At 41.2% G+C, this 27,614-nt stretch overlaps 1 protein-coding gene and 1 pseudogene across 2 annotated transcripts in view; both read right to left on the bottom strand.

The window, feature by feature from the left end:
- The window catches only part of CPM (carboxypeptidase M), a 69,696-nt gene extending 42,289 nt beyond the window's left edge, over positions 1-27,407 (bottom strand). The window contains exons 1-2 of one of the 2 annotated variants that reach the window (XM_035002176.1): positions 27,376-27,407; positions 26,890-27,052 (exon numbers count right to left, since the gene is read on the bottom strand). In XM_035002176.1, the coding sequence (XP_034858067.1) occupies positions 26,890-27,049 (160 nt within the window). In that variant the 5' untranslated portion in view covers positions 27,050-27,052; positions 27,376-27,407. Of the gene's footprint in view, positions 1-26,889; positions 27,053-27,357 lie in introns of both variants that reach the window. The other variant, XM_035002175.1, reaches the window with a different exon arrangement.
- LOC118009039 lies at positions 21,187-21,311 on the bottom strand (annotated as a pseudogene).
- Positions 27,408-27,614: the final 207 nt, after the last annotated feature.

The raw sequence follows: 27,614 nt of genomic DNA, 5'->3' as shown, positions 1-27,614 counted from the left end.
GGTGTGTGATGGGTGTGAGTGGTGTCACTGTGGTGTGTGATACCGTGGACAGTATACCATGTCCTCACCATACATGAAACACGTACACGTGCACTGATATACCACACGTGCATTGCATACACAACACATGGATACCACACACAGCGCACCAAACATATCTGCAAACACACAACACGCATGCACTACACGTGACACTTCTACGTGAAAACACAACCACATAGCTCATGCGTTTAACATGCTTCTATACCACACATACAGCACACTCACTGCAAAGACCACACACACATCACAAAACACACTCGACACACAGAAGACCACCAATACACACAGAGAACACCTACACCACACAAAATCACAGTATACCATGTCCTCACCATATATGAAACACGTACACGTCACTTCTATCAACAGTACACTATACACAGAAACAACTTTTAAGTCACTTCTCCAACAGCGACATTCAACTTATCAGGCTCATCAATGAACGATGCCTTCTGGAAAGTCATGTGTTTATTTTCTGACTATAGAAGCTTTGAGAAACTAACTGCTTCTCATTCAAAATCAACATTATCTGGGGTATTCACCAAAAGAAAATATACTAATTCAAGAAGATAAATGCACCCTTAAGTTTATTGCAGTGCTATTTACAATAGTTAAGATACGGAAGCAACCCAAGCATCCATCGACAGATAAATGGATAAAGAAGATGTGGTGTACACACACACACACACACACACACACAACTGAGTATTACTTACCATCAGAAAGAATGAGATCTGGCCATTTGTGACAACATAGATGGACCCAGAGAGTATTAAGCTAAGTGAAATAAGTCAGAGCAAGAGAAATATCATATGATTTCACTTACATGTGAAATCTAAAAACAAAACAGACGAACAAAAAGCAGAAACAGACCTATGAAATACAGAGAACTGATGGTTGCCAAGGTCGGGGGGCGATGGGCAAAGTGTGTGAAGGCGAGGGGGAGGTCAAGGCCGCTGGCTATGGAATGAACAGGTCCTGGGGATGAACAGCAAAGCAGAGGGAATAGAGTCAGTGGTACCATAACAGCGCTATACGGGGACAGGTGGCGGCTGCACTTGGGGTGAGCATAACACACAGACTTGTGGAGTCGGTATGTTGTACACCTGAAACTAATGTAACATTGTGTGCCAACTATACCTGAACTGAAAAAAAAGTTTTAACCCCCCCCCCCCAAAAACCAACAAAGTCCACCTTATTTGCAAAGTAGGCCTATGCACACACAGAGAAACCAGCATTTATTTTTTGGCAGTTGCTAAGTTTCCCAGCTATTTCTCTGGCTGTGTATTTATAACCAGCTGATCACAAGTCTTTTCTAAGCTGAAGACCGTGGTCTTAACGATGCCACTTGTCCTCATAACCGCAGCTTTCACCCAATGTGCCTGAAGCAGCCACACTGAGGGTTCAGGCTCTGCGCTGCCTGCTGGAGTAGATCCAAGACCGCGTGGACTGTCGTAAGGTCAGGAAAGTCTCGCAGGCCCACCTCTTTGGCTTTATCAAACTGTATAATTACGCTAACATCTCAGGTCAGCTCCCACCTCAAAGTGTGGGCTGAGAAATGGCCATTTCTGAGGAGCGTGAGGAAACGCCGCTAATAAGCCACCTCGGTTTACTCACCCATTTAAGCACATCTTATCTTGGTCTTTGGTAGTTTATAAAGTATTTAACAATTCATGCCCTGCCAATTTCACAAGGATATGAGGCAGCTTGGTCAGAGAGCACAGTGCTCATGGCAAACTAATCTCAAGAAAGAGTGGGCCTAACAGACTCATGAAATAACGCTCCACATCGCTTGGCAGCAGGGAAATCCAAATCAAAACCACAAAGAGACACCACCTCACACCGGTCAGCATGGCTAACATGAACAACTCAGGAAATAGCAGATGTTAGCGAGGATGCAGAGAAAGGGGAACCCTCTTACACTGTTGGTGGGAATGCAAGCTGGTGCAGCCACTCTGGAAAACAGTATGGAGGTTCCTCAAAAAGTTAAAAATAGGCCTACCCTATGATCCAGCAATTGCACTATTAGGTATTTACCCAAAGGATACAAACAGTGATCCAAAGGGACACCTGCACCCCAATGTATATAGCAGCATTGTCCACAATAGCTGAACTATGGAAAGAGCCCAGATGTCCATCAACAGATGAATGAGAAAAGACAAACAATGGAATATTAGCCGTCAAAAAGAATGAAATCTTACCATTTGCAATGACATAGATGGAACTAGAGGGTATTATGTTAAGCGAAGTTAGAGAAAGACAAATATATTATCTCACTCACGTGGAATTTAAGAAACAAAACACATGAACATAGGGAAAGGGAAGGAAAAATAAAGCAAGATGAAAATAGAAAGGGAAGCAAACCATAAGAGATGCTAAAGTCTAGGAAACAAACAGGGTCGCTGGAGGGGAGGGGAGTGGGGGATGGGGTAACTGGGTGATGGACATTAAGTAGGGCACATGATGGAGTCTAGAGATTGTCCATCAACAGATGAATGGGAATGGTTCTAGATATAAGTTCAGGAGTTTGCATTTTTCACGATACCTCAGCTGACTAGAATACACACAAACCAACCAACCTCCTTAGTGAAATACAACAGACACACAAAAAATTGGATTGTAGAAACTGAACCCACAGTTGTGTAGCTAGGACCCTAGAAGCACCTGTGTGCCTGCTTCCAGACACTGGCCCCTGTTGCGGGCTCACGCATCTGTTGTGTTAGACCTGGAAACCATTCGTTCTCTGGGCGGCACGGTATTTCATCGTGTGATGCAAACCAAATGGAGAACCACTGCCTTCCAGAACGAAGCATAAAGAGAACTTCTCTCTGCGTGGATCAACCACATCTTGTATCTGAGGGCACTCCTCTCCCCCCCTTTTTTTTTTAAACCACGAGGCTGAACTTTGCCAGGCACTCCAGAACTCACACAGGAACGGGCACCAGAGGGCTGCTCTGGGGTGCAGGTGGGCTACAGGGGCAGCTGCTGTTCAGCTGGGAGGGGGCCCCTTCCGGGGCGGCCTGAGAACCACAGACACGTGGGACACAGGTTCCTCAGCTCGGCCTCCGGGGAACTCACGGGAGTGTAGTTCCCTCTCCTGGCGGCTGCATTTGCGGACACAGCCAATGTGGAGACAGTATCAGCACAGGGCTTATGCTTCCCTGGAGCCAGACGACCTGGGTCCCTGCTGTGATTCTGCTACTTCTTGTGTGACCCTGGGCACCCAATTTAAGTCCTTGGAGTCTGAATTTCCTGCTGTGTCAAAGGCGGCTTATAACTGTACCGCATCGGGCTGCTAGAAGGGTTAAATGAGCTGACCTTCGAGAAGCACTTGGCAAGCAATCCTGTGTGTTTGATGAAAGAACTGGTATTTCTAAGCGTGCTGGCGTACCACACACGGTACAGGGTTGTATGGCTCTCAATGCCGAAAGAAAGGTACTGAAGGGATTCTGAATGGATTGGCCCAGATGAGCTCCCACTACCAGCCCTTTTTTTTAAAAAATTTTTATTATGTTAATCACCATACATTACATCATTAGTTGTTTTTTTTTAAGATTTTATTTATTTGACAGAGAGAGACACAGGGAGAGCAGGAACACAAGCAGGGGGAGTGGGAGAGGGAGAAGCAGACTTCCCATGGAGCAGGGAGCCAGATGCAGGGCTCAATCCCAGGACTCTGGGATCATGACCTGAGCCGAAGGCAGACGCTTAACGACTGAGCCACCAGGCGCCCCTACATCATTAGTTTTTGGTGTAGTGTTCCATGATTCATTGTGTGTAACACCCAGTGCTCCATGCAGAATGTGCCCTCCTTAATACCCATCACCAGGCTAACCCATCCTCCCACCCCTCTCCCCTCTAGAACCCTGTTTGTTTTTCAGAGTCCATCGTCTCTCATGGTTCGTCTCCCCCTCCGATTTCCCCCCCCTTCATTCTTCCCCTCCTGCTTTTTTTTTTCTTAACATATAATGTATTGTTTCAGAGGTACAGATCTGTGATTCAACAGTCTTGCACAATTCACAGCGCTCACCATAGCACATACCCTCCCCAGTGTCTATCACCCAGCCATCCCATCCCTCCCACCCCAACCCCCACTCCAGCAACCCTCAGTTTGTTTCCTGAGATTAAGAATTCCTCATATCAGTGAGGTCATATGATACATGTCTTTCTCTGATTGACTTATTTCGCTCAGCATAATACCCTCGTTCCATCCACATCGTTGCAAATGGCAAGATCTCATTCCTTTTGATGGCTGCATAATATTCCATCATATACACACACACACACACACACACACACCACCTCTTCTTTATCCATTCATCTGTTGATGGACCTCTTGGCTCTTTCCACAGTTTGGCTATTGTGGACATTGCTGCTATAAACATCAGGGTGCACGTACCCCTTCGGATCCCTACATTTGTATCTTTGGGGTAAATACCCAGTAGTGCAATTGTTGGATCATATGGTAGCTCTATTTTCAACTTTTTGCGGAACCTCCATAGTGTTTTCCAGAGTGGTTGCACCAGCTTGCATTCCCACCAACAGTGTAGGAGGGTTCCCCTTTCTCCTCATCCTCGCCAACATCTGTCCTTTCCTGACTTGTTAATTTTAGCCATTCTGACTACTACCAGCCCTCTTTAAAGAATGATCTACTGAAGGCTTATTCAATTGTTACCCATATTTCAGCCATGCGACATCCTCTTTCAAGTTCTGAAAATGGAGACCTGCTTCATTAAGAAGTTGGGGGTGGGATAGGGTGAGGAAGAGTGTTCAATGACATGGGGGCCAGTCAGGGATCTCCTTATTTGTTTTGCATTTGAGGAATCCTAGAGCAGCCAACTGAGGCTCCCTAATTTTATAAAAATCATGGAGACAGTCTTATGAAGACTCTTAAATGTTAATGGGATTTTATCTATTTATTTTGGTTGCAGTTTCCAATTTTTAAAAAATGTTCAGGTGGGGCGCCTGGGTGGCTCAGTCGGTTAAGCGGCTGCCTTCGGCTCAGGTCGTGATCCCAGGGTCCTGGGATCAAGCCCCGCATCGGGCTCCCTGCTCAGCAGGGAGCCTGTTTCTCCCTCTCCCTCTGCCTGCCTCTCTGCCTACTTGTTCTATCTCTGTCAAATAAATAAATAAAATCTTAAAAAAAAAAAATGTTCAGGTAATCTCTTCCACCTTCCCCAAATCCCAATTCTTGTAGATTCATTAATGTTGAACCAATGCTTTCTCATGTCTCAATTCTTTGTATATGCATTCTTTTCAGATGTATTAAACAACAAGAAGAAAAACCCTTAAAAAATAAACTCTCTGAAGAAACTCTTAAATCTAAAAAGGGTTAATTAACATACCTATCAGTCAGTGGTTCACTTTGAACCTCTGGTAGCCAGAATTAACGGAAATAAAGTCAATCATTAATCCAAGGTAGGGTTTTGTTTTGTTTTGTTTTGGTTTTGGTTTTAAAGGTTGGGTTACTTTTATTTTTATTTATTTTTAAAGATTTTATTTATTTATTTGACAGAGAGAGGGACAGTGAGAGAGGGAACATAAGCAGGGGAATGGGAGAAGAAGCAGGCTTCCTGCTGAGCAGAGAGCCCGATGCGGGGCTCCATCCCGGGACCCTGGGATCATGATCTGAGCCGAAGGCAGACGCTTAACGACTGACCCACCCAGATGCCCCTTAAAGGTTGGGTTACTTTTAAATAGGATATTATCCCAAAGTCATTTTTGTCCCAGATAATGGATTAATAATCCTATTACATTACAATTAGAAATACCAAAGAATCCAATCTTATTTTCTGGTTCTTGTATCTGAAGCTGTGTCATTTCATGTATTTGAGAATTTTCATGTATTTCCTGAGCAACCAGGACACAAGGTCAGCCAGGGGCTCATCCTTCTGCCTCTGTCCCTCCCTACACCCATTATGACCCAATTTATTCCACAGGCCACAGCCTTCTTTCCCATCACTTTACCTTTCTCTTCTGGACATCCACTCCCTAAGTGTCTTTTTCCTTTTTTTCAGATTTTATTTTTAAGTAATCTCGGCACCCAATGTGACACACGAACTCACAACCCCAAGATCAAGAGTCACATGCTCTACCGACCCAGCCAGCCAGGTGCCCCCCAAGTGTCTTTTCAAAGTCTTCATGCTTCTTTCTGCTTTCAGAAATCATACACACTTTTAAAAAATTTTAACATTCAAAAATATATATACTGTATGTAGGATGTGAAATCCACACACACTCCATTCACAAGAATAGATTCCAGATGGGGTCAGGTGCCAAATGTAAAACTAAACCTATAAAAATATTAGAAAAAAGTACAGACTATATTTATGACCTCAGGGTAAAGGCAGGCTTTTAAAATGAGACATAAAACATAAAAGCATAAAGAAAAAGATTGAAGACTATGGCTTTATAAAAATTAAAAACTTGTGTAAGGCAAAAAAAATATTGAAAACAATATTTATATTGTATATATATTAAACAATAAAAGACAAGCCACAGAATGGGTGAAAATATTTGCCACATATATCACAAAGAATGTCCAGAATATCTCAGAACTACAAATAAGCAGAAAAAGAAGTAAAGGGCATGAGGAAATATAAATGGCCAATAAACTTTGAACGTAAATTCGGGGGGGGGACAGGGATTTAATGTTTGTTCACTGCTGTCTCTAGCATCTACCGTAGTAGCTCAGTGTTTATTTAATGTTAAATAAATGTGAAAACATGCTCAATCTGATTTTTAATCATGAAAATGCAATTTGAAAGACTTTTTTTTTTACTGATTGAATTGGAAAAAATTTAAAGTGTTTGTTAGGATTGGGGAAATGTACATATTCATGTGATACTAGAATGTAAATAATATCTTATTGAAGGGCAATTTGCCAATATCTACCAAGTACAGAAATGCACGTACCTTTTGACTTAGCAATGCCTACCCTGACAAATTATGGAGCCCATGTGCTTGTTCAAGAGTATCAGGCATAACATTATTTGAGATTTCTGAAAGCTGTAAATACCCTAAATACTTACCAATATGGAAATGATAAAATAAATGGAGAAAAATCAAACCTTGAACAGTATGAAGCAGCTAGAGACAGTGGGGTACAATTACCCCCACTTTTTGAAAGTTTGTAGTACACCACTCCATTTTTATGGAAAAAGTCAAAAAGAGAACATAGCATCCAGCACTTGTTTTGCAATGAGCTGTCAGAGGCTGCGGGCCCGAACAGCGGTGAGAGGGCCCCCCGCCCCACCTATACTCCACACCTCAGCATCAGGCCACCACAGAACTGTATCTGTGAGCCTCTGTGCTTCTTGATTATTTTGTGCATCTGTTAGTAAGAGGTGTCCTAAGGTATCAGAAAAGCCTAAGAGAAGTTATATTTTGGGTCTGTGAACACTTGAAAATTTTTCCATATAAATTAATGGTGAAGGCTTCTTCACTTTACTCCACGGGGCTAAGGAGAGGTGTCAAAGGAATGCTCTACTTTCAGATAGCAGGGGAGACCTGTAATACTATGCGTACCAACCCCCAACACACATAAGTGAAAAAGGCAAGTTGCATAACAATACTTAGGTAGTGATACCCACAAAACTATAGACATATGCATATATAAAAATGTGTAGAAAAAAGTTTGGACATGACTTTTTTTTTCCTTTACAATATATTCTGGACATTGTCCCTATCAAAAACATAAATCTACCTCATTCTTTTTATAAAGCTTATATAATATTTCATTGACTGAGTATAGCATAATCTAATCAGTTCCCTATTGGTAAATGCATGGTTTTATTTTTCAACAGCTTTATTGAGATAATTCACATTCAATTCACCCACATAAAGTATACAGGTTGATGGTTTGGGCACATTACGTTATTTTTTAAATTGTGGTAAAATACAAAATTTGTCATTTTAATTACTTTATGTATACAATCTAATAAGCATTAGTTAGATGACCATCATTTTTATTTTCTGCTGTTATAAATAATGCTGCAAGGGCCCCTGGGTGGCTCAGTCATTAAGCGTCTGTCTTCGGCTCAGGTCATGATCCCAAGGTCCTGGGATAGAGCCCCACATCAGGCTCCCTGCTTGGCGGGAAGCCTGCTTCTCCCTCTCCCACTCCCCCTGCTTGTGTTCCTGCTTTCGCTGTCAAATAAATAAAATCTTGAAAAATAAATAAATAAAGCAAGCTGCAAATCTACATCCTTATACATACTTTGTTTCAATGTGTTTCTCTATTGAATAGAAAGCTCTCATCTGCTGAGAGCCAGTGGTAAAAGTATGGGTTGATCTTTTCCTAAGATTATTACATTATAGTTAAACATGATTTTAAACCTCTTAGGCAAATTTTCAAAGCAAATACAAAAGTGGAAAAACAAAAAAAATCCCTTATTACTCTATGTTCATTCGCACTGCCAAGTATATAAATACAAGCCAATTAAAGCGAAGGACCATTTGTTGTTCAGTATTTGAGCATGTATATATTAAATCCCAATGGAATCAGTGTTCTGGTATCTGACAACTTATCTTGAGTCTTTTTTGCCAAACAGATTGTAAGCAATTGGACCCTATATAGAGAGACACAGCCTTAATATTAAATCTGGTTTCCCCATCTGGACGTCACAGTCTAACTAGAGGGGGACCTTTGGCAAGTCACTGCATCCGACAGCCTCATGGTCCTCTTCTGTCAAAGGGAGGGTGTGGCTTGGATGCCGCATCTTGTACGGCCCAGCTCCCGAGGTGTGCAGGCAGGAAGGAGGTCAGCCAAAAGCTGCAGGTGTGGGGGTAGCCAAGCTCTGAAGATGGAGAGCTCTGGTCTGCATCTGCCAGCTACTTACTTTGTGGCCCTGGGCAAGTTACTTAACCACTGGCAAGTCAGTCTCCAAAGCTGTCCACTGGTATCTCCCTCCTAGAGGGCTACAAAGACTCAAGGAGAGAAAGCACAAAGACGCCCTCAGTGAACAGTGGTTCCACCTGCTCTCAACACCAAAGCATGTATCAGTGCTGTGCTGCCCCCTTGCCAAAGACCCCAATTTCTGTAACAGCAACAGCGGCGGGTACTTCCATAGCATTTCTTAGGTGCCAATCAGGAGCACTTCATATCTATTCATTCATTTACCTTCAACAACCCATAAAGTTAATACTATTATTTCCATTTTACAAAAGAGCAAATAAATGGGCCCACAGTAAGAATCTTGCTCAAAATCACGATTACTGAAGAGCATAACAAGAGTCTTAACCACAATTAAACTGTCTTATTGTCATTTTCAAACATCTGTGTATTACAGATCTGGGTATAAATATGGTATTTCACCCTATTCTGATAGCTCCCCAATTTTAATACCTGTTACCAAGATCTCTTTCTTACCAAATTACATTGCTAAACACTTAATTTTCACCCTACCACTTACTTTAAAAGCCTATTTTTAGAATGACTGCCAGATGGGAACCTGTTTTAAAGGTGACTCTATAAAAAAGAATGAATGGGGAGAAGAGGCACTTTTCAACTTCTCACTTGTCAATTATGACCTCAGAGATCACGCTGTGGTGCTAGGAGCGGAAGATGTTTGGGAGCTCAGACGCCTGGACAGTTACCTTCTCCTACTAGGCAACACTCTATTCCATTAGTTCACTCTATTTCCCTAGCGTTTCCACCTCAAAAATGAAGGATTTCTCACTAGACCGCACTGTAACTTTATGCCAGCTCACGAGACATCCCTTAGAGGACGTACAGGGTGTGACAGCCTCAGATTCTGTTTGTTTCCCCAGTGTGAAAGGTTACTCTGTTTTCCTTCCTTAACTCACCTCTATCTCCATTTCTGGCGAGCGGGCCCCCGGTGACGAGGAATGGCACCATTACTTGTCTGACTCAACTGTCTCATTCACCGGCTGCACCTGTGTCTTATGCAGTCCTCACCTGGGATCCTACAGCCTCAGCATCTAAGGTATCTTAGTCTGTGCTCACCGGAAAATCCCAAGTTCCTGATGGCCAGATTCCATCCCCTGCTCTCTCCCCTTCCACCTTGTCCATCAACCGAGCCCGTATGGGTCTGAACCTCAGTTGTGAGGGGAGCTGCTGGGCTCAGGCAAACCAGGAGGGGTGGTTAAGTATTTCCAAGCATTTTGAGATACTTAAGAGAGACTGTGTCTCCCTAGAGCATAGCAAGGATTTGGGCATGGGGAGGGTCAAGAATGAGATCTTTTGCCTAAACCAACACATAGGTGATCAGCCAAGACACTCTTATTTACACAACCTCCTAGCATTTGGTTTGATTTATACAGAGTATATTCAATATTCTCTAATGGATACAATCTTGTGTTGATCAGTTTCAGAGGCCTCTGAACCCTCTGTAAAGCATCTACGTTCCAAAACGGCAGGAACTGATACTCCTTCGCACCTACCAGAGGGCCTGGCACATTGCCTTGCCTGTGGCACATCCTCCTCAGTCTATTCTGGCAAAAGTATCATGGTCAATGCAGTAATTTTCATGCCACCCACCGTTGGTCACGGGACCTTTATTCCAATAAAAAAAAATCTAATGTAAAATCCAACGTAAGCAGTTAAAGCTGAGCTGCTCTGCATTAGGGAAGGGCAACCCAAGCTGTCTTCTGTTTCCTTACCCACTGAAGTATCCCAAGCCACCTGGACAGGAGCCTCCAGGCTCTAGAGACCATTTGAAAATTGAAACAACTGGGGCTCTGAATTCTGACAGACCTGGGTATGAATTCCCAGCCCTGCCGCATACTAGCCTAAGTGTCTTGGGCATGTCATCTTTCTCAAAGCCTCAGTTTCCCATCTGTAAAGCAGAGAGAACACCACTGAACTCCCAGATTGATATCAGGATTTAAAATAATGCAGACAAGTAGATGAACCATGAGAGACGATGGATTCTGAAAAACAAACTGAGGGTTCTAGAGGGGAGGGGGGTGGGAGGATGGGTTAGCCTGGTGATGGGTATTAAGGAGGGCACGTTCTGCATGGAGCACTGGGTGTTATGCACAAACAATGAATCATGGAACACTACATCTAAAACTAATGATGTAATGTATGGGGATTAACATAACAATAAAAAATAAAATAAAATAAAATAAAATAATGCAGACAAGTAAGTATCCAGCACATAGTAAGTATTCAATAAAGTATAGAACTTTATTACTAATCCTCAAATACCCTTTATCATTCTTTTTAAACATATTTTCCCAAGGACAGAGAACAGAATGTCCTATGGAAACATAATTCCCTTGGGGCTACAAATATTGCAATTTTAGTGAAGAGTTACGGGAATCAAAATATTTCCCCTATTTATCACTGTTCTTTGAACAATCAGTTTCAAAAAAAAGCCCCATGACGACAAAATCCTTCAAAAACTTTGTATCTTCCAGTGAGCACAAACTAAGATACCCTAGTTGCTAAGATACAGCAGGAACAACCACCGGCAAATCTTTATCCTTGATCATACACACAAGGGCACCACAGAGCACACAGAGCTCCGGCCGCTTCTCGCAGCTAACCCCACCAAGGCCCCTGGGCTGTGGTCTGTTTTTTCACTCACTTTACCTGGCATTCCTATCCTCTCACCTGTCTGCCTGATAACATTCAAAGCTTTGTTTAAGTATCAGCTTCCCTGATAAGCCTTCCTCCACTTTACCAAGCCTCCTGGAGGTTAGGCCTTTGAATGTCCATAGCCCTGTTACAGTGCTTTTCTCATTCAAGTGACTGGGTGTCAGGCCCCAGCCCAAGCTCCTAAAGAGAAAGGTCCAGGCCTTGTCGTTCTTCGTATCTTTCCACACAGATTCTGGGAGACAACAGGAGCTCCCTAAATATTTGAATATATAAATGAATTACTAAGAGACAAATTTGAGTTAATGACCCAAATCTACCAGTTACCAAGATAGAAGCTTGGGTCATCAATTGCTTCATCTTTGAACTCTATTTATTTGTTCTCAGCTCTAAAATGGGAATGTAAAGAATTCAGAGTGTTTATATGGCTCAAATGAGGAAAATTTGTAAAGGGCCTAGCAGAGTGCCCGGTATGTAACAGGGGCTCAATAAACATCACTTGCATTTCTTTCATTTCTCATCCTCACTGCTCTTACTGAATAGCTTCCCTAGAAAATGAGACCATGATGGAGTTCCCTCCCAGTGCTGCTACTACCAGCTGGAAATACAAATGGTTGTATTTCCTAAGAATAATATTCCAACATTATTTTTAAGTAGAAAGTATCTGTGCACTGTTGGTGGGGATGTAAAATGGTGCAGCCGTTATGGAAAACAGTATGGTGCTCCCTCAAAAAAATTAAAGATAGAACTACTATGTGATCCAGCAATCCCACTTCTGGATATATAGATCCAAGGGAAATGAAATCACTATGTCTAAGAAGTATCTGCACCCCTATGTTCATTGCAGCATTATTCACAATAGCCAAGACATGGAAATAACCTAAGTGTCCAGAGATGGATGAATGGATAACCAAAACCACGTATATATGTGCTATATTAATATATATAATATAGTCTATTATACATTATATTAAATTGCCTATTATATATAGTAAATTTTTATGATATGTAATGGAATATCATTCAGCTGCCAAAAAAGGAAATCCTGCCATTTGAGACAACATGGATGAACCTTGAAAGCATTATGCTAAGTAAAATAAGTCAGACATAGAAAGATATATAGTCTATAATCTCATTTAGCTGTGGAATCTAAAAAAGCCAGGGTGCCTGGGTGGCTCAGTCGTTAAGCATCTGCCTTCGGCTCAGGTCATGATCCCCGAGTCCTGGGATCGAGTCCCACATCGGGCTCCCTGCTCAGCGGGAAGCCTCCTTCTCCCTCTCCAACTCCCCCTGCTTGTGTTCCTGCTCTCTCTAGGTCTCTGTCAAAAAAATAAAATCTTTAAAAAAATAAAAAATAAATAAATAAAATAAAAAAGCCAAAGTCATAGAAACAGAGGAGTTTGGTGATTGCAAAGGATCAGGGAGTGTGGGAAATGGGGAAATGTTGATCAAATGGTACAAACTTCCAAGTTCTGAGGATCTAATGTACAGCATGGGGATCATAGTTAACAATACTGTATTATGTACTTTTAAAGTTGCCGATAGTGGATCTTAAATGTTCTCACCACCTGCACAAAATAGTAGTAATGTGAGGTGAAAGATGTGTTAACTAATCTTATTGTGGCAATCATTTTACAATATATGCGTATCAAATCATCATGTTCTACACTTTAAGCTTACACAATGTTACATGCCAATTATATCTCAATACAGCTGGGAAAAAAGTATTTGTTTCTATATACTCTGGCATTTCTCTTTGAATTCTAGATTTAATATTTAGAAGTTTCTCTATAAGTTTAGCATACACAGAATTGCCTCCAAAACTGATTAAAAAGATCCTTCCTTCTCATGTGATCTGTGCTCTGTGAGGGCAAAAAGAAAAGATAGTATGTGTCATACATTGGTGAAATGTTTTTAATAGAATGTATTGTAAAATAATCTTTAAGGTTTAGATGAAGAGCTCAGTCCAATTATGGGATTTAAATCAGAACTTTTCACACTGATAGTTGTTGGGAACTGTTATTTTTACAGATTTGATATTACATTTTGTTGGTGTTCTGATTTACCCAGTCTGGTGGGTTTGTATTTTCTCACTGAACCCCCACCCCCCCCCACCAAATGGCTGTTCCACTTTATATCTTAAAGGGTATCTTTACTGTAATGCAAAATAAAATGTAAAGTTATCAGAAATTTTCCAATCAAGAAAACAAATTTGTCATTTTCCCATCAGGCATGAATCCCTAGGATGATTATGGCTCCTCCTGGATGAAGCCAAAATCTTCAACAAAGTGTACAAGGTCCTCCATGATCTTCCCACCTTGCCTCCTCTCTCCCCTCCACGCTCTCCTCTTCAGCCACACTGAACATCATGTGTTCCTTAAGGTCAATATGCTCCTTCACCACCAGGCCTTCGAACGTGCTATTTACTGCCTCGCCGTCCTCCTTCCACCTGGACGCCTGCAGGTCTCGGCCACAGCGCGTCTCCTTGCCGTGGCTCCCACAGGGCCGCTCGCACCTATATCTCATGGGGGTCTCTTCCCTCCTACTCACTTCTCAGGCTGTCAACCCCATCAGGGCAGGGACCAAGTCTAACTTCTTTACCTATATTCCTATGCTAGCACACAGCACAGACTATATTAGGCATTCAATAAATGTCCTCGGAATAAAGAGGTCTAGAGAAAAACAATTTAACTCCACTTTCTGGCTCTCAGTTTTCAGTTACAGCAGCAGTCAACATGGTTGGTTAACCAAGACCTCAGCAAGGAAAGAGTTAAAACAGCCTGTCTCTTTTACTCACCCCTTGCTTATCTCCGGGAGCACTTGCAGTGGCAGGAATGAGCCTTAGCCAAACTCTGAGCACTATACTCCTGAAATGTTCACTAATTAATGATGTTATTTTGTACCCTCAAGCCAGTAGTCGGTCAGGACGAACCAAGCCAAAAGCATTGTTTAAAGTAAACAAGAAGATTCCTGATGCGCACCTGGTATCTTGCAGGAGCCTGCGCTCCGAATGGGTGCACAGTTATGTGATCAGCTCCCCTGAAGGACTCTGGACTGCCAAGACTTGAGTGGGCTTCCCTGGGTGGAGGTACAGTTCACAGCTGGAGAGAAACACATAGCTGTGGGATCCTCACACGGGGACAGCAAAGAAGCTGATGCTGACCTTTCGGGTCTTTGCCTATGTAGATCATTATCCTGCTGTTCCTGCACCATATCCTTTGTTTAATAAACCTTAGCTCTAGGGCACCTGGGTGGCCCAATCGGTCAAGCATCTGCCTTCAGCTCAGGTCATGGTCCCGGGGTCCTGGGACCGAGCCCTGCATTGGGCTCCCTGCTCAGTGGGGAGTCTGCTTCTCCCTCCCCCCTGCTCATGCTCACTTGTTCTCTCTCTCTCAAATAAATAAATTAAATCTTAAAAAAAAAAAAAATAAACCTTAGCTCTAAATAGGACTTCATGTTGAGTTGTGAGCCCTTCTAGCAATTCACTAGTGGGTGGTCAAGGGACCCCAAAATAGCCTCCTTCTTGAGCTGCTGCCCTTCCTTGATGTCTGTGATTCCACTCTTCCTTTTCTTCCTATCCTATTGCTGATTTTCTTTTCATCTCCTTTACTGGCTTCTAGCTTTACCAGATTCTAAATGGCATAATGTCCTATAGCTCTCTTCTGGCCTTCTTTTATCTTCACTTGCTTGTTAGATTATTTTCAGTTCCATGGGTTTCAATGCCATCTATATATCAATAACCCTCAAGTGTATTTGTCTATTTCTCTAGCCAACCTCTCCCCCAAACTCCACACCCATACCCAACTACTGGACATCCCCACTGGATATCTACTAAGGACTTCAAACTTATGAAAAGTTGTCTAAATCAGAGCTCTTGATTTCAACCCAAACTTGCCTTTTTCTAGTTGTCCCCATCTTGGTCAATAATCCCTCCCACACTCAGTTGGTCAAGCATAAAAGCTAAAGGTCATTCCAGGGTTTTTTCTCCTGATATTCCCCTTCCCCTTTTAATCTATTAGCAAGTATTGTTGGTTTTGTTTACTGAAACATATCTTTAATCCTTACACTTCCTTCCATTTCTAATACAGCATCTTAATCAAAATCACCACCATCACCATTTGCCTGGATTATTATAATTGGATTATTCTCTCTGCTTCTATACTTGCCCCTTTCTAATTCTCTATTTAGCAGGCAAAGTTATTTTTTTAAACCTACCTCAGTTTATATTACTGTCCTTAAAACCCTTAAAACTGTCCTTAAAATAATGGTTCCCTATTATCCTCAGAACAGAATTGAACTTTCCATGCTTGAATTGGCTTGCTATAGTACTCTATGATCTGTCCCCTACACACCTCTCCAACTTCATCCAGTAGGGCTCTGCCTTTGCTCACTATCCTCCAGCTCCCCTGGTTTTGCTTCTATTCTTAGAATATAGCAATAACCTGTCCACCTCAAGGCCTTTGCAACTGTTGCCCACTTCTGCACTTGGAACCAGTGTGTGCTGTAGATCCCATAAACACATTTTGTGCACTTAGAAATACACGTTCTTAAAACTTAAAAGATGATCAAGCTCAATTAAACTGTTTATTAAAGCCAAAATGTGGTATATCCAAATTTATCTGTTTCTTTAAAAATAGAAAGGAACTTACCAATAACAAATGATAAACCAGTTAGGCTTATCTCCAGGATGCTAAAAGATTATTCAACTGAGTTCCTAAGAGTAACAGAAAGAAAATGTTCTCCAATTGAGTGGCCTTTATCTGATATTTAACTCCACGTACATCTAGTATTATTAAGATGTACATAAATCTTTCTAATTAAAAAGTAATGGGGAGGGGCGCCTGGCTGGCTCAGTCGTTAAGCATCTGCCTTCAGCTCAGGTCATGATCCCAGGGTCCTGGGATCGAGTCCCGCATCATTGGGCTCCCTGCTCGGCGGGAAGCCTGCCTTCTCCCTCTCCCAATCCCCCTGCTTGTGTTCCCTCTCTCGTTGTCTCTCTGTCAAATAAATAAATAAAATCTTAAAAAAAAAAACAACCGGGGGAAAAAAGTAATGGGGAAACTGCTGAATTGCTGCATGTTAAAATGATCTGTGCAGGGCACCTGGGTGGCTCAGTTAAGAGGCTGCTTTCAGCTCAGGGTATGATCTCAGAGTCCTAGGATGGAGCCCCAAGTAGGACTTTGTGCTCAACAAAGCGTCTGCTTTTCTCTCTCTCTCTCTCTCTCTCCCCCTCTGCCCTTCCCCACAGCTTGTTCCCTCACTCTCTCAAATAAAATCTTTAAAAAAAAAATGGTCTGTGTGCTCTACACATCTCCAGATGCCTGTACTCACAAGAGTGACTACCACCCCCTGCCTTTAAGAGAATTTTAATGGGTGCCCAATGGGCAAGGGAATGAATATTTAGTAGGATCTAAAAATTAAAGTTAAGGTTCTTCAACAGTCTATCTACCTGTGAATTTCCAAAACCTGGGCCTTTCTGAACCACTTGAAGCGAGAATAAACGTGTCATATACCTTCATCTTAAATCTGTACAACATTCCTGAGTGTGGATGGAAAAAAGCCACTGAATCAAGGGGTTTCCATTTTCTGCTGAACTGTGTGGGGTGGAGGGCAGGAAAGGATCCTTCTCTTTTTAAATTCCCTAAATAGGCACTTAAATTATCTTTGCACTGTTCAAATAAAACAAGGCATATTTATTCTACTTACTGGAGGAGCATGCATATCTCCTTTTTACTCGCTCTTAATACATGCTTGGTTAGTGTTTGGGGGACCCAAGGGATAGGGGGACAGAACCACTCCAGGCTTGGAGTAATTCAATTATGCCCTTCACTGCCTGAAAGACACTCAGGTCCCTGTTGCCACTTCCTACGCTCCAGTGACTTATCTTAAGCGGTGGCATCTACCTCTCCAATTTATATTATTTGCCATAAAATAGCAGCAATTCAACAGTTTCCCCGTTACTTTTTAATTAGATTTATTTACACCTTAATAACACTAGATGCACATGGAGCTAATTTCAGATAAAGGCTAGTCAGTTGGGGACATTTTACTTTTTTCTATTACTCTTAGAAACTCAGTTGAATACCATAAAAATACCACAAAAATACTTGAGAGACTGAAGTACTTACTAAATACAATTTATGTAGCGATATAAAGTTATATATGGTAAATTTAACTATATAAAAGCATATATAAAAATATATATCCTATATACTTAACACAGTATAACAACATGACTATATACTATATTGTATAAAAGTAGATTTATATTCATGTTTCACTTACTATGCATGGAAAAACTCTTCAGCTTTGATCCTGAGAGTGCTTAGCCTTTAATAAGCACAGATCCGGGCCTAGGATAGGAAGATGAGTACAGCCCGATCCCTGCCCCCAGGTGTAACATAGCTTGTTAGAGTCAGAGCTGCCAGGAAGAGGGGTGCAGGGAGATGCTAACTCCGCCCAGGGGACTGGAGAAAGGCTTCCAGGAGGAGTTAACATTTTGAACTAAGCCGTGAAGAACTCAATGAGTGATCACAGGGTCTGTAACATCCATTCCCACTCTAAAAATGGGACATTGTACTAAATTTTGTCTGACTGTATTCATAATATACTTGTGTACTTTGTCAGAAAGGTATCTGAGGCATGTATTTGGATAATTGTTCATGTGACTTCAATTGTGCTCAAGTATGGTTCTAGTTTTCTCAGAAGATTTCTATCAGAGACATTAGAAAACCGGGAAAGGAACTAATGGAAAGCTCTTTACCTAAACAGAAGGGGGATTTCACTGGTTTCTTCTACTAAACTCTGTGCAAGGGTAAACCCTCCCAATACCTAAGCACGACGGTTAATGCCTTTATACCCCACATGAAGGTTGTTATCTTCAGCTCTGGGTAAGTTCATGATAAGTCTGTGGACCCAGTTTGAAGGCAGTTTGTTTGAAGTTGGCAGCCTTTTTTTGCTGCAGTGGGGACTAAGTCCTCCAGCTGAGCTTGCTGAAGCTACTATGCCAAGGGTCACAGACCAGAAAATTTGTACTTTAAAACATCTGACATGCAGCAGTCCTTACAACACTGAGATGAGAAACAGTCTTAATGTGCAACTCATGTCTGTTTCCTTTTAACCAAACTCAAATTAGGATTTACGAACTTCTCAGCAGACTACTATACTGTATTACACTGAATCACTAAGGAGCTAGAAAGAACACCAGTTGCTTTAAATCACTAGATAGGAAGACCTGCTTTAATCTCCTACACCAGATGCAAGCTGGTGTTTGAAATAATCTACTTTTTTTTTTTTACTTTAGGATTCCTTTTATCTTCCTAGGTACTCTTAATGAAAGGGACATTCTAGAAACACAAGCTGAAAGAAGGAAACAGGACTAATGGCAGTTTTTGTGGCTCAACTCCAGCTACCACTGTCACCACAGTGTTACCTCCAGACACGCATGTTCACGGATTAAGAACAGAGACCAAACACCTTTTGGATGCTGGCTACATAAACCTGAATCTAGGTCTGTGATTTTACTTCAACAGTTCCTAGCCCTATCAGTTTATGCCTCTTTTTTCATGTCCAATATTTTGCGATCTTCCTTTACCATGCTGGCATAACATGCCCAGAAAACACATTTACGTAATTTCAGAAAGATCAGTATAACATTCAAATTATATAAAAGAGAAATAAAAGAGAAACTTATAATAAAACCTGGTATCAGCAGGTAAACCCTTGGACATGAGCCACGAGAAGACACGGGAGAGTCCGATGCTTATACCTATATTTGAGAGTCACAACGAATGCATCTGCTACCAAGGCAGACGGATTCAACTGTGTGGTCACTGGTGTCAGGACTTTATGAATGTGAAACCCCTCTCAATCAAGTTCAGAGCTATGGAAAATAGAATTTCCCCTCAGTTTACATACAGTTACATTCCTGGAAAGTTCAGTATATATTAAAACTGTGGGAAAAGGATTTTTATTTGTACATAAAACAGAGTTTGGTTTTAGGTTCAGATAATTGTAAACTGGTCTTTCACCTAGAGGGCATTAGAAAATGTGGGTGACAATTTTTTCACTCTGCATAACTATTCGTGCATTGCTGACAAGATCAGAAGAATGCATCAGGAGGGTTCCCCCTGCCAAGACTTATGTTATTGGCCTAAACCTCCCCCTCACATTTCCAAAATTCCCCCTAGGGGGCAGTACTGCTCTTAATGAGAACCACTGTTCTCTAAAGAGATAGCATTTTGGTGGGTGGATGTCCCGTAAGTGTGCAAACGAGAATCTCAGACATCTCCTTTTGCTTCATACTCAAAGAGTTTTGGCATATAGAAAAAATTTATCTTTAAAACAAAAGATGGAATCCAAACTGCTTTAGATGAAACTGAATACCTAAAACGGATCCAGGAATTCCACAGATCACTTATCACATTGAAAAAAAAAATTAATATAAGACTTTTCTTGGATGATAGAGAAAGCCTGTCAACTTTTTCAGAATTGGGTCAGAGGGAAGATGGCAGGGGCAGGAGATACAGGGTGGAGGTGGTAAGGAACAAGGACAGAGAAAAAAATAACTGGAGAAACTAAAAGTAAAGAAGGTTCAAAATTTGGCACAAGACAGGCATTGGTTTCATTTACTAATAATTTGGCTCCTCTGTCATTTATTATGTATAATTCACTTAATCTCAATTCTTCGTATGTAAATTGGAGGATAATAATGGTATTTCATACCATGGTTAGAATGATCAGGTGAAACATAATACGTAAAGTACCAGGCAAATAGTAAAAGTCACTTGATATTGGCTGTCATTTTTTTTTTAAGTTTCAAATGCCACTTGTCCCTAGAGTATTGCCATTTAGATCGATTTGAGATTTGGAATAAAAATGGTTACTAGAGAGAAGAAGCAGAGTAAAATCCTATGTTACCTTTTGGATATTCTGTCTCAATTTCCTCTTTTATTTTTGTTTTTTAAAGATTTATTTGACAGAGATAGCGAGAGCAGGAACACAAGCAGGGGCAGTGGGAGAGGGAGAGGGAGAAGTAGGCTTCCCGTGGAGCAGGGAGCCCGATGTGGGGCTCGATCCCAGGACCCTGGGATCATGACTGAAGGCAGACGCTTAATGACTGAGCCACCCAGGCGCCCCTCAATTTCCTCTTCTAAAATATCATACTACAAATGTAGGGAAAATCTAAATCTTTTCTTTATTTTAAAAAAAGGCAGTATCTTTAAGAAACCCTGAATGGTGATAAACAAGGCTGATATTTATGTTTCAGAAAAGGACTCTGCATTTCAAACCTTTCAAGAAGCAGAAAGGCTTGCCAAACCATTATAACTTTAAATCACAAACATGTATTACAGCTGAAATTCCTAGATTGTAATGATTTTCTTGATATTTGGTCCTCGATATCATATTTACATCATAATGAGCATTTTAGGGGCGCCTGGGTGGCTCAGTTGGTTAAACACTTGATTTCAGCTCAGGTCATGGTCTCAGAGTCATGAGATTGAGCCCATGTTGGGCTCTGTGCTGGGCCTGGAGCCTGCTTAAGATTTTCTCTCTTCCTCTGCCCCCACGCTTGTGTACGCATGCTTTCTCTCCAAAAAAAAAAAAGCATTTAATACAGGATCCTACAGGATCCCAAGCAAACTAGCTTTATGATCACACTTGAGAAATGCTACACTTGATCTTAGCCAAAAGGCGGAGAAGCAATCACACTTGAGAAATGAACAGAGTGTGACAGAAAACCAAATGTGGCAAAGTTTTATACACAATGTTCTTTTCTGAGGGCAAATCACCAGCTAAAATCTACCCCATGAAGGGCAGTAGACAATGAGAGATCTGTGCATGAGCACACAGTACTTGCCTCTGTGGGGCAGGAGTCTAAACCAATTCTAGGGAGATTACTGAGCATCTGAAATGGTATTGCTCCTGGCAGAGTAATTCCATTATTATCTGTTGAATGAATATGTGAAGGTGAGTGTTGTTGGGGAAAAAGCATGAGAAATAAATTCTCCCTTATACATTAAACAATGAAAAACAGACACTTCAATAGTCTTTATTATTATGCTATTATTTTAAGAACACAACATAAGATCTACCATCTAGGCAAATTTTTAAGCATACAATACAGTATTGTTTAACTGTAGGCACTATGCAGTAAAAAGCAGATCTCTAAGACACAGTCATCTTGTATGACCGAAACTTTGTACTCTTCGACCAATCTACAATAATCTTCCAAATCACTAATGCCAGTACTGATTTATGACTAACAGAAGATTTAGAGAAGTTGTTTTTTTCTTAGCATACATTTCTCGTGAGATTATAAAAATCAATACAATCTTTTTGGGAAAGCAATTTGGTTACATGTATCAAATACATAAAACTGCTTAAGACCTGGTAATTTCCTTTTTGGAAAACTTCTCCCTAACAGCATCTACTATATCCCTAGCAGCAGCTTTTATGTAGCACTTTCTATGTGCCAGGAATTATCCAACAACTCCAGGTCACATTGCTACAGAGTAGAGGATCTAGAATTTGCACTTGGGCCCTGTGGTTCCAAAGTCTGTGTTCTTCTGCCGTCTTAGCTTTGAAGAGGTCTACTGTGGCACTATTTGTAACAGGAAAAGTTTAGAAACAAACTAAATGTCCATCAGTGGGGTAGAAGTTAAATAAACACTAGGATATCCATTGATAGGACACAAAGCAGAGCATTAAAATCAACTTTTAGAAATAACATGTTTGCATGCACAAACAAGATAATTAGCTTAGTGTGAGGGAGAAAGGCACAGAACAGTACACATAGTGATTTTAGTCTACTAAATGTTTTCTTTGTATGGTGAGATTTTAATTTTCTTCTTGGTGCTTTGCTGTACCTTCCAAATTTTCTAAATGAACTTAGCTTCCTTTTGTACTCAGAAAAAAGTTACTAACAAATTTCTCTCTAGGTCAGCATGGCTCAATCAACATATAACACGAGTCATATAATTTAAAATATTCTAGTAACCATAACCACATTAACAGAAGTAAAAAGCAGGTGAAATTTTAAAAATATTTTTAACCTATAGTTCTAAATTATTTCAACAGGTGATCAACATAAAAACATTATTTTACTTTTTTTGTATTAAGTCTACAAAATCACTTAGCACATCTCAATTCTGTCTAGTCACATTCCAACTGCTCAATAACCAGGTGACTAATGACTACTGTAATGAACAACACAGCCATAGATCCTTGGCAGAAGCTATACTTTCAAATCACATGTGCCCAAACCATGACTCTAGAAAACCCAATCTCCACGTAACCATCTACATCCGTGTCAAACTGCCTCTTTAAGGGGCAAAGAGATGGGCTTGGGAGATACACTGATCTGCATTTGAATCCTCTAACACTTACTAACTTGTGTGATCTAATGTATTAAAACATATAATATGGAAGCACTTGATAACAGATTTTTATGATCTACTCCTTGCCCTTTGCAACCTTTTTTTATTCAGATAAAGTAAAGGTTAGACTAAGCAGAAGGGAAGATTCTTAAAATGGAGATGGTAGAAAAATCTCATTTTAAATGGTCCTAAAACTAGAAAAAGGAATACTCATTCACTGTTGGGAAGGCAGACTGGTGCAGTCACTCTGGAAAACAGTATGGAGGGTCCACAAAAAAGTTAAAAATAGAACTACCCTACCATCCAGTAATTGCCCATTGGGTATTTATCCAAAGAATACAAAAACACTAATTCAAAGGTATACATGTACCCCTATGTTTATAGCAGCATGATTCACAATAGCCAAGATATGGAAGCAGCCAAGTGTCCACTGATTGATGACCGGATAACGATGTGAACACACACACACACAAACACATACAATAGATTATTCAGCCATAAAAAATAACGAAATCGTGCCACTTACAAGGACATGGGTGGAGCTAGAGTATAATAGTAAGCAAAATGTCAGCTGGAGACAAATACCCATTTCACTCATATGTGGAATTTAAGAAACAAAACAATGAACAAAGGAAAAAGAGAGACAAAATAAAGAAACAGACTCAATTATAGAAAACAAACTGATAGTTACCAGAGGGGAAGGGAGGGAAGTGCAGGATGGGTGAAATGGATTGATGGGGATTAAGGAGTACACTTGTACAGAGCACTGGGTGATGTATGAAAGTGATGATTCACTATATTGTACATGTGAAACTAATATAACACTGTATGTTAACTGGAATTAAAACTTAAAAAGCCAAAAAAAAAAAAAAGTCCTAGAACTAATTTTGGGGGATGTGGAGAGGCTCGGGGAAATCCACAATAAATATATTCGTCCTTTAAAGGGGGCTACTTAATGGCAGGCAACGAATGGCACACAACTTTGCTTGCTTCACATGGCTTTCACTCAGCAAACATTCAATTCATTAACAAACAAAATATAAATTACTGAATATGTGCCAGCATCATACTAGACAGAGGGGGTTACGAGTGGAAAAAAAAAGGGGGGTATATTCGCTTAAATGGACGAATGAATAAACCAATGAATATTGTACCTTTTCTAATTTTTCTCAACTCAGTTGTCAGTTTGAGTTGCTGCTCTTGTTTCACCTAAGATTTTACTAGGTCATTATGTAATGGGGTTTCCCCAAAAGCTCCAAATGAAATATGGTCAGTCTACTATGGCTGAATCTGGGTGAAGGGTAAATGTGGGCTCAACTTTTGTGTGGATTTCAAGCATTTCAAAATAAAAAAACTGAAAAGAAAAATCACCAGTTACAACGGAAGGTAATCATCATGACATGTATCAATGCTTTTAAAGCATCATTGTTTATAATAGATCATCAGAACCATATAGATGCCCCCAAATGGTGAATGACTAAGACAATTCCCATAACCAAGAGGATAAAATACTATATAGCAACCAATTTACATCTGCAGACTTTGTCAATTCATAGAAATATGTAATGAAATAATGTGAATTGAGGAAAAAGGCAGAATAGGATCCATGATTACAATAACAAAAATCCACGTGATGTGCATTTACAAAAACTAAAAATGTACTTGACTGGGTAGGAATATTACTTCCTCTTCTAAGTAGATTGCCCAGGTTCATAATAAAAAAAAAAAAACAAATATGGTAAAGGCTGTTTGCTAAGCAAACGTATCCTACACCAGAGGGTGGGACAGCCAGGGAAAACTGCCTATCTAGTGAAAAGAGCACCAACAAACGAGCACTGGTTTTCAATGGTCATGATAACATGCAGTGATAGAGTGTACAGTTTAACCCACCACTTGGAACCTTTTTCCTAATCAGAGTAATTATTCAGAATATATTCAACACAAACATCTGACGACGAGTGTCAGATTTTTACATGATAACTTCTCAGTCCTTTAACCACAAGAGTGCATACAAAGTGGGGGAAAAAAAAAAGCCTACTGGCTTTCAATGTTACTGTGGTCTGATATCATGAAAGATGGATCAGAGTAGCTGGTTCACATTAAGAGATTCCCCAATTTTCTTTCACAAGCACTTTGTGTTTGAAAACATAAAAGCTTAGGGCGCCTGGGTGGCTCAGTCGTTGGGCGTCTGCCTTCGGCTCGGGTCATGATCCCAGGGTCCTGGGATCGAGCCCCGCATTGGGCTCCCTGCTCAGCAGGAAGCCTGCTTCTCCCTCTCCCACTCCCCCTGCTTGTGTTCCCTCTCTCGCTGTCTCTCTAAAAAAAAAAAAAAAGAAAGAAAAAAAAAAGAAAACATAAAAGCTTGCCAAATCATTTAGTACTTAAAATTAACAACACCCTCATCATCTTGTGGTTTAAATGACTAAACAGTAACTCAAGATATTTGCTTTACTAAAGATCTTTTAAAATTGCTCTTCTCTTGAACTCTAGGGGGAAATGATTTCAAAAGGCTGAACACATATGCTGATTCAAGATGTGATTTCTCACACATCCAACCTCTAATTCGGATTATAGAGCAATATAGAGTAATTCTGGCACCAACTCTTTGGCAATGTTTTTGAAAACAAAGATACCATTAAACACATGACCCAGCATTTTTTATTTTGCATTACATATAAGTAAATTTGTATAGTAGGTCTTCTTTAATATGAAAACCATGACTTTAATTTTTTTTCTTGAAAATGATTGAGAATATGGTAATTAAGAGACACTCCTTGGTTCAAAAGCTCAGAGCTAAAATCTACGTGGAGTGTGAAGGATCTCCTCTCTTTATAATAGATCATCAGAACCATATAGATGCCCCCAAATGGTGAATGACTAAGACACCTTATAAAGAGAGGAGATCCAAACTGCATAAACTTAACAAAGCTTCTGATTTAAGCATTAAGTTTTCAGGTAATCCGTTCGGGAGCACCAATATAAAAAGATTAAGAAATAACAATGTTTGATAAAGTATTCGCCTTGTCCCCAAAATATCTACGCCTTTAAGTAGAAGGATCTGAATGCCAATCCTGGTTATAAAATCCACCATCTGGTGATCTTGAGCAAAACACTTAATATCGGATTCAAATTCCCTGTCTCTAAAAATTAGACAATATACAGCTATTTTTTTAATATATAATTTCTAAATTAAATAAAGCAAACGATAAATGTGAAAATGCTAGTCCCAGTCATTGCTAACATATATTTATTATCTAGCAATTGTCTTATTCAAACAGATGATTTTAAAAGAGCCTTTAATCAGTATCAGAGCCACTTTTTGGCACAACTTTAAGCCATAGGGCTAATTACACAGGACACAAATCTTACCAACTGTGCTATTTAACACTAAAACTTATAGAAACGATAGTTCTGCATCACTTTATGTCACAGGGCTAATTATGCACAACAGAAATCTCACCAACAGAACTGAACTATTTTAGCTTAAAGGAGACTTAAAAAAAAGACACTAACAGTCCAAATCATTTAAAGAAGCCAACAAAAAGGGAAAGCTGCTATGGATAAACGGAGACTTTCTCGACATAAGCTTACCTACCAAGAAAAACTAAAAGACACACCTCAAGCAACCAGTGCAAGATGGAAAAAGAATGCCATTAACGCATAGGACTCAATGACACTGAATGACAGCAGAGACGATTACTAAAATTCAGGTCTCCCTACTACCTCCCTGACAAAATAAAACAACACAACACACAAAAGCAGAAAACCACCAACACGCAAGGCACCGGCTTACCCGCGTGGAGCTCCTCCAAGCAGCTCCAAGGAAAGGGGACAGGAAGCTAAGGTATATTTAATGAACGAAGGCGAGGGCTGGGGGTTTGGGAAAGTGCACGAGATGGACCCTACCTTTCACAGACTTCCCAATACTGTGTAAGCGAGTGATAGAACTGTAGTTTTGGGCCACATTCTTCAAAAACGCTTCCATCTCTTCCTGGTGGTGGTAGCCGAAATCCAGCGCAGCTACCGAAGGCAGCAGCAACCCTAGCCACAGGCGGGCGAAGTCCATGTTCTAGAGATGAATACAGATAACAAAGCTGAGAACCGGTAAGAAAAGGGTTGTGGACGTCACTAGCTCGGCTCAGCCCTGCAATGTCAAGTCTCCTGACGCTGCCGCTCCGCGCTTCCAAGAAGGTAAAAGTTGGAAGCAGCACCTTCGGGAGGTGGTGGGAGCGGAGCACGGGCAGCCTCCGGTGCCCTCCATCCCGCCGCCCGCCCCTTCCTCCCACTCTCCTTCCCTCCCTCCTTCTCCTCCGGGAGTGCCGCGGGCCGGCAGCTGCGGCAGCTGCGAGGAGGTCCGCGCGCCCTCAGCCTCACCCCTGCCCAGGCGCGCACCTCCGCCCGCCGCCTGCCGCCCGCCGGGGCCCGACATTATAGCCGGGCCGGGGGACGGGCGCTCCCGGGCCCCGCCCCCGGCCCTGACTGACGTGCCGCCGGCCCACTCGGGCGCCGTGCGGGCCCCTGCTGGGCGGGGCCGAGCGGCGCGGCCGGGGCGGCTCAGCACCCTTCGCACCTGGGCGAGCCGGAGCCCGCTCGGCGCCAGGTTACGGGGTTGCGCCGGCCCGTGCGGGTGG

This window comes from Mirounga leonina, unplaced genomic scaffold (assembly GCF_011800145.1).
Source record: "Mirounga leonina isolate KUSES-001 unplaced genomic scaffold, KU_Mleo_1.0 Mir_126, whole genome shotgun sequence".
NCBI lineage: Eukaryota > Metazoa > Chordata > Mammalia > Carnivora > Phocidae > Mirounga > Mirounga leonina.
The sequence above is the reverse complement of the archived record's forward strand: the minus strand, read 5'-3'. Positions and strand labels throughout refer to the sequence as shown.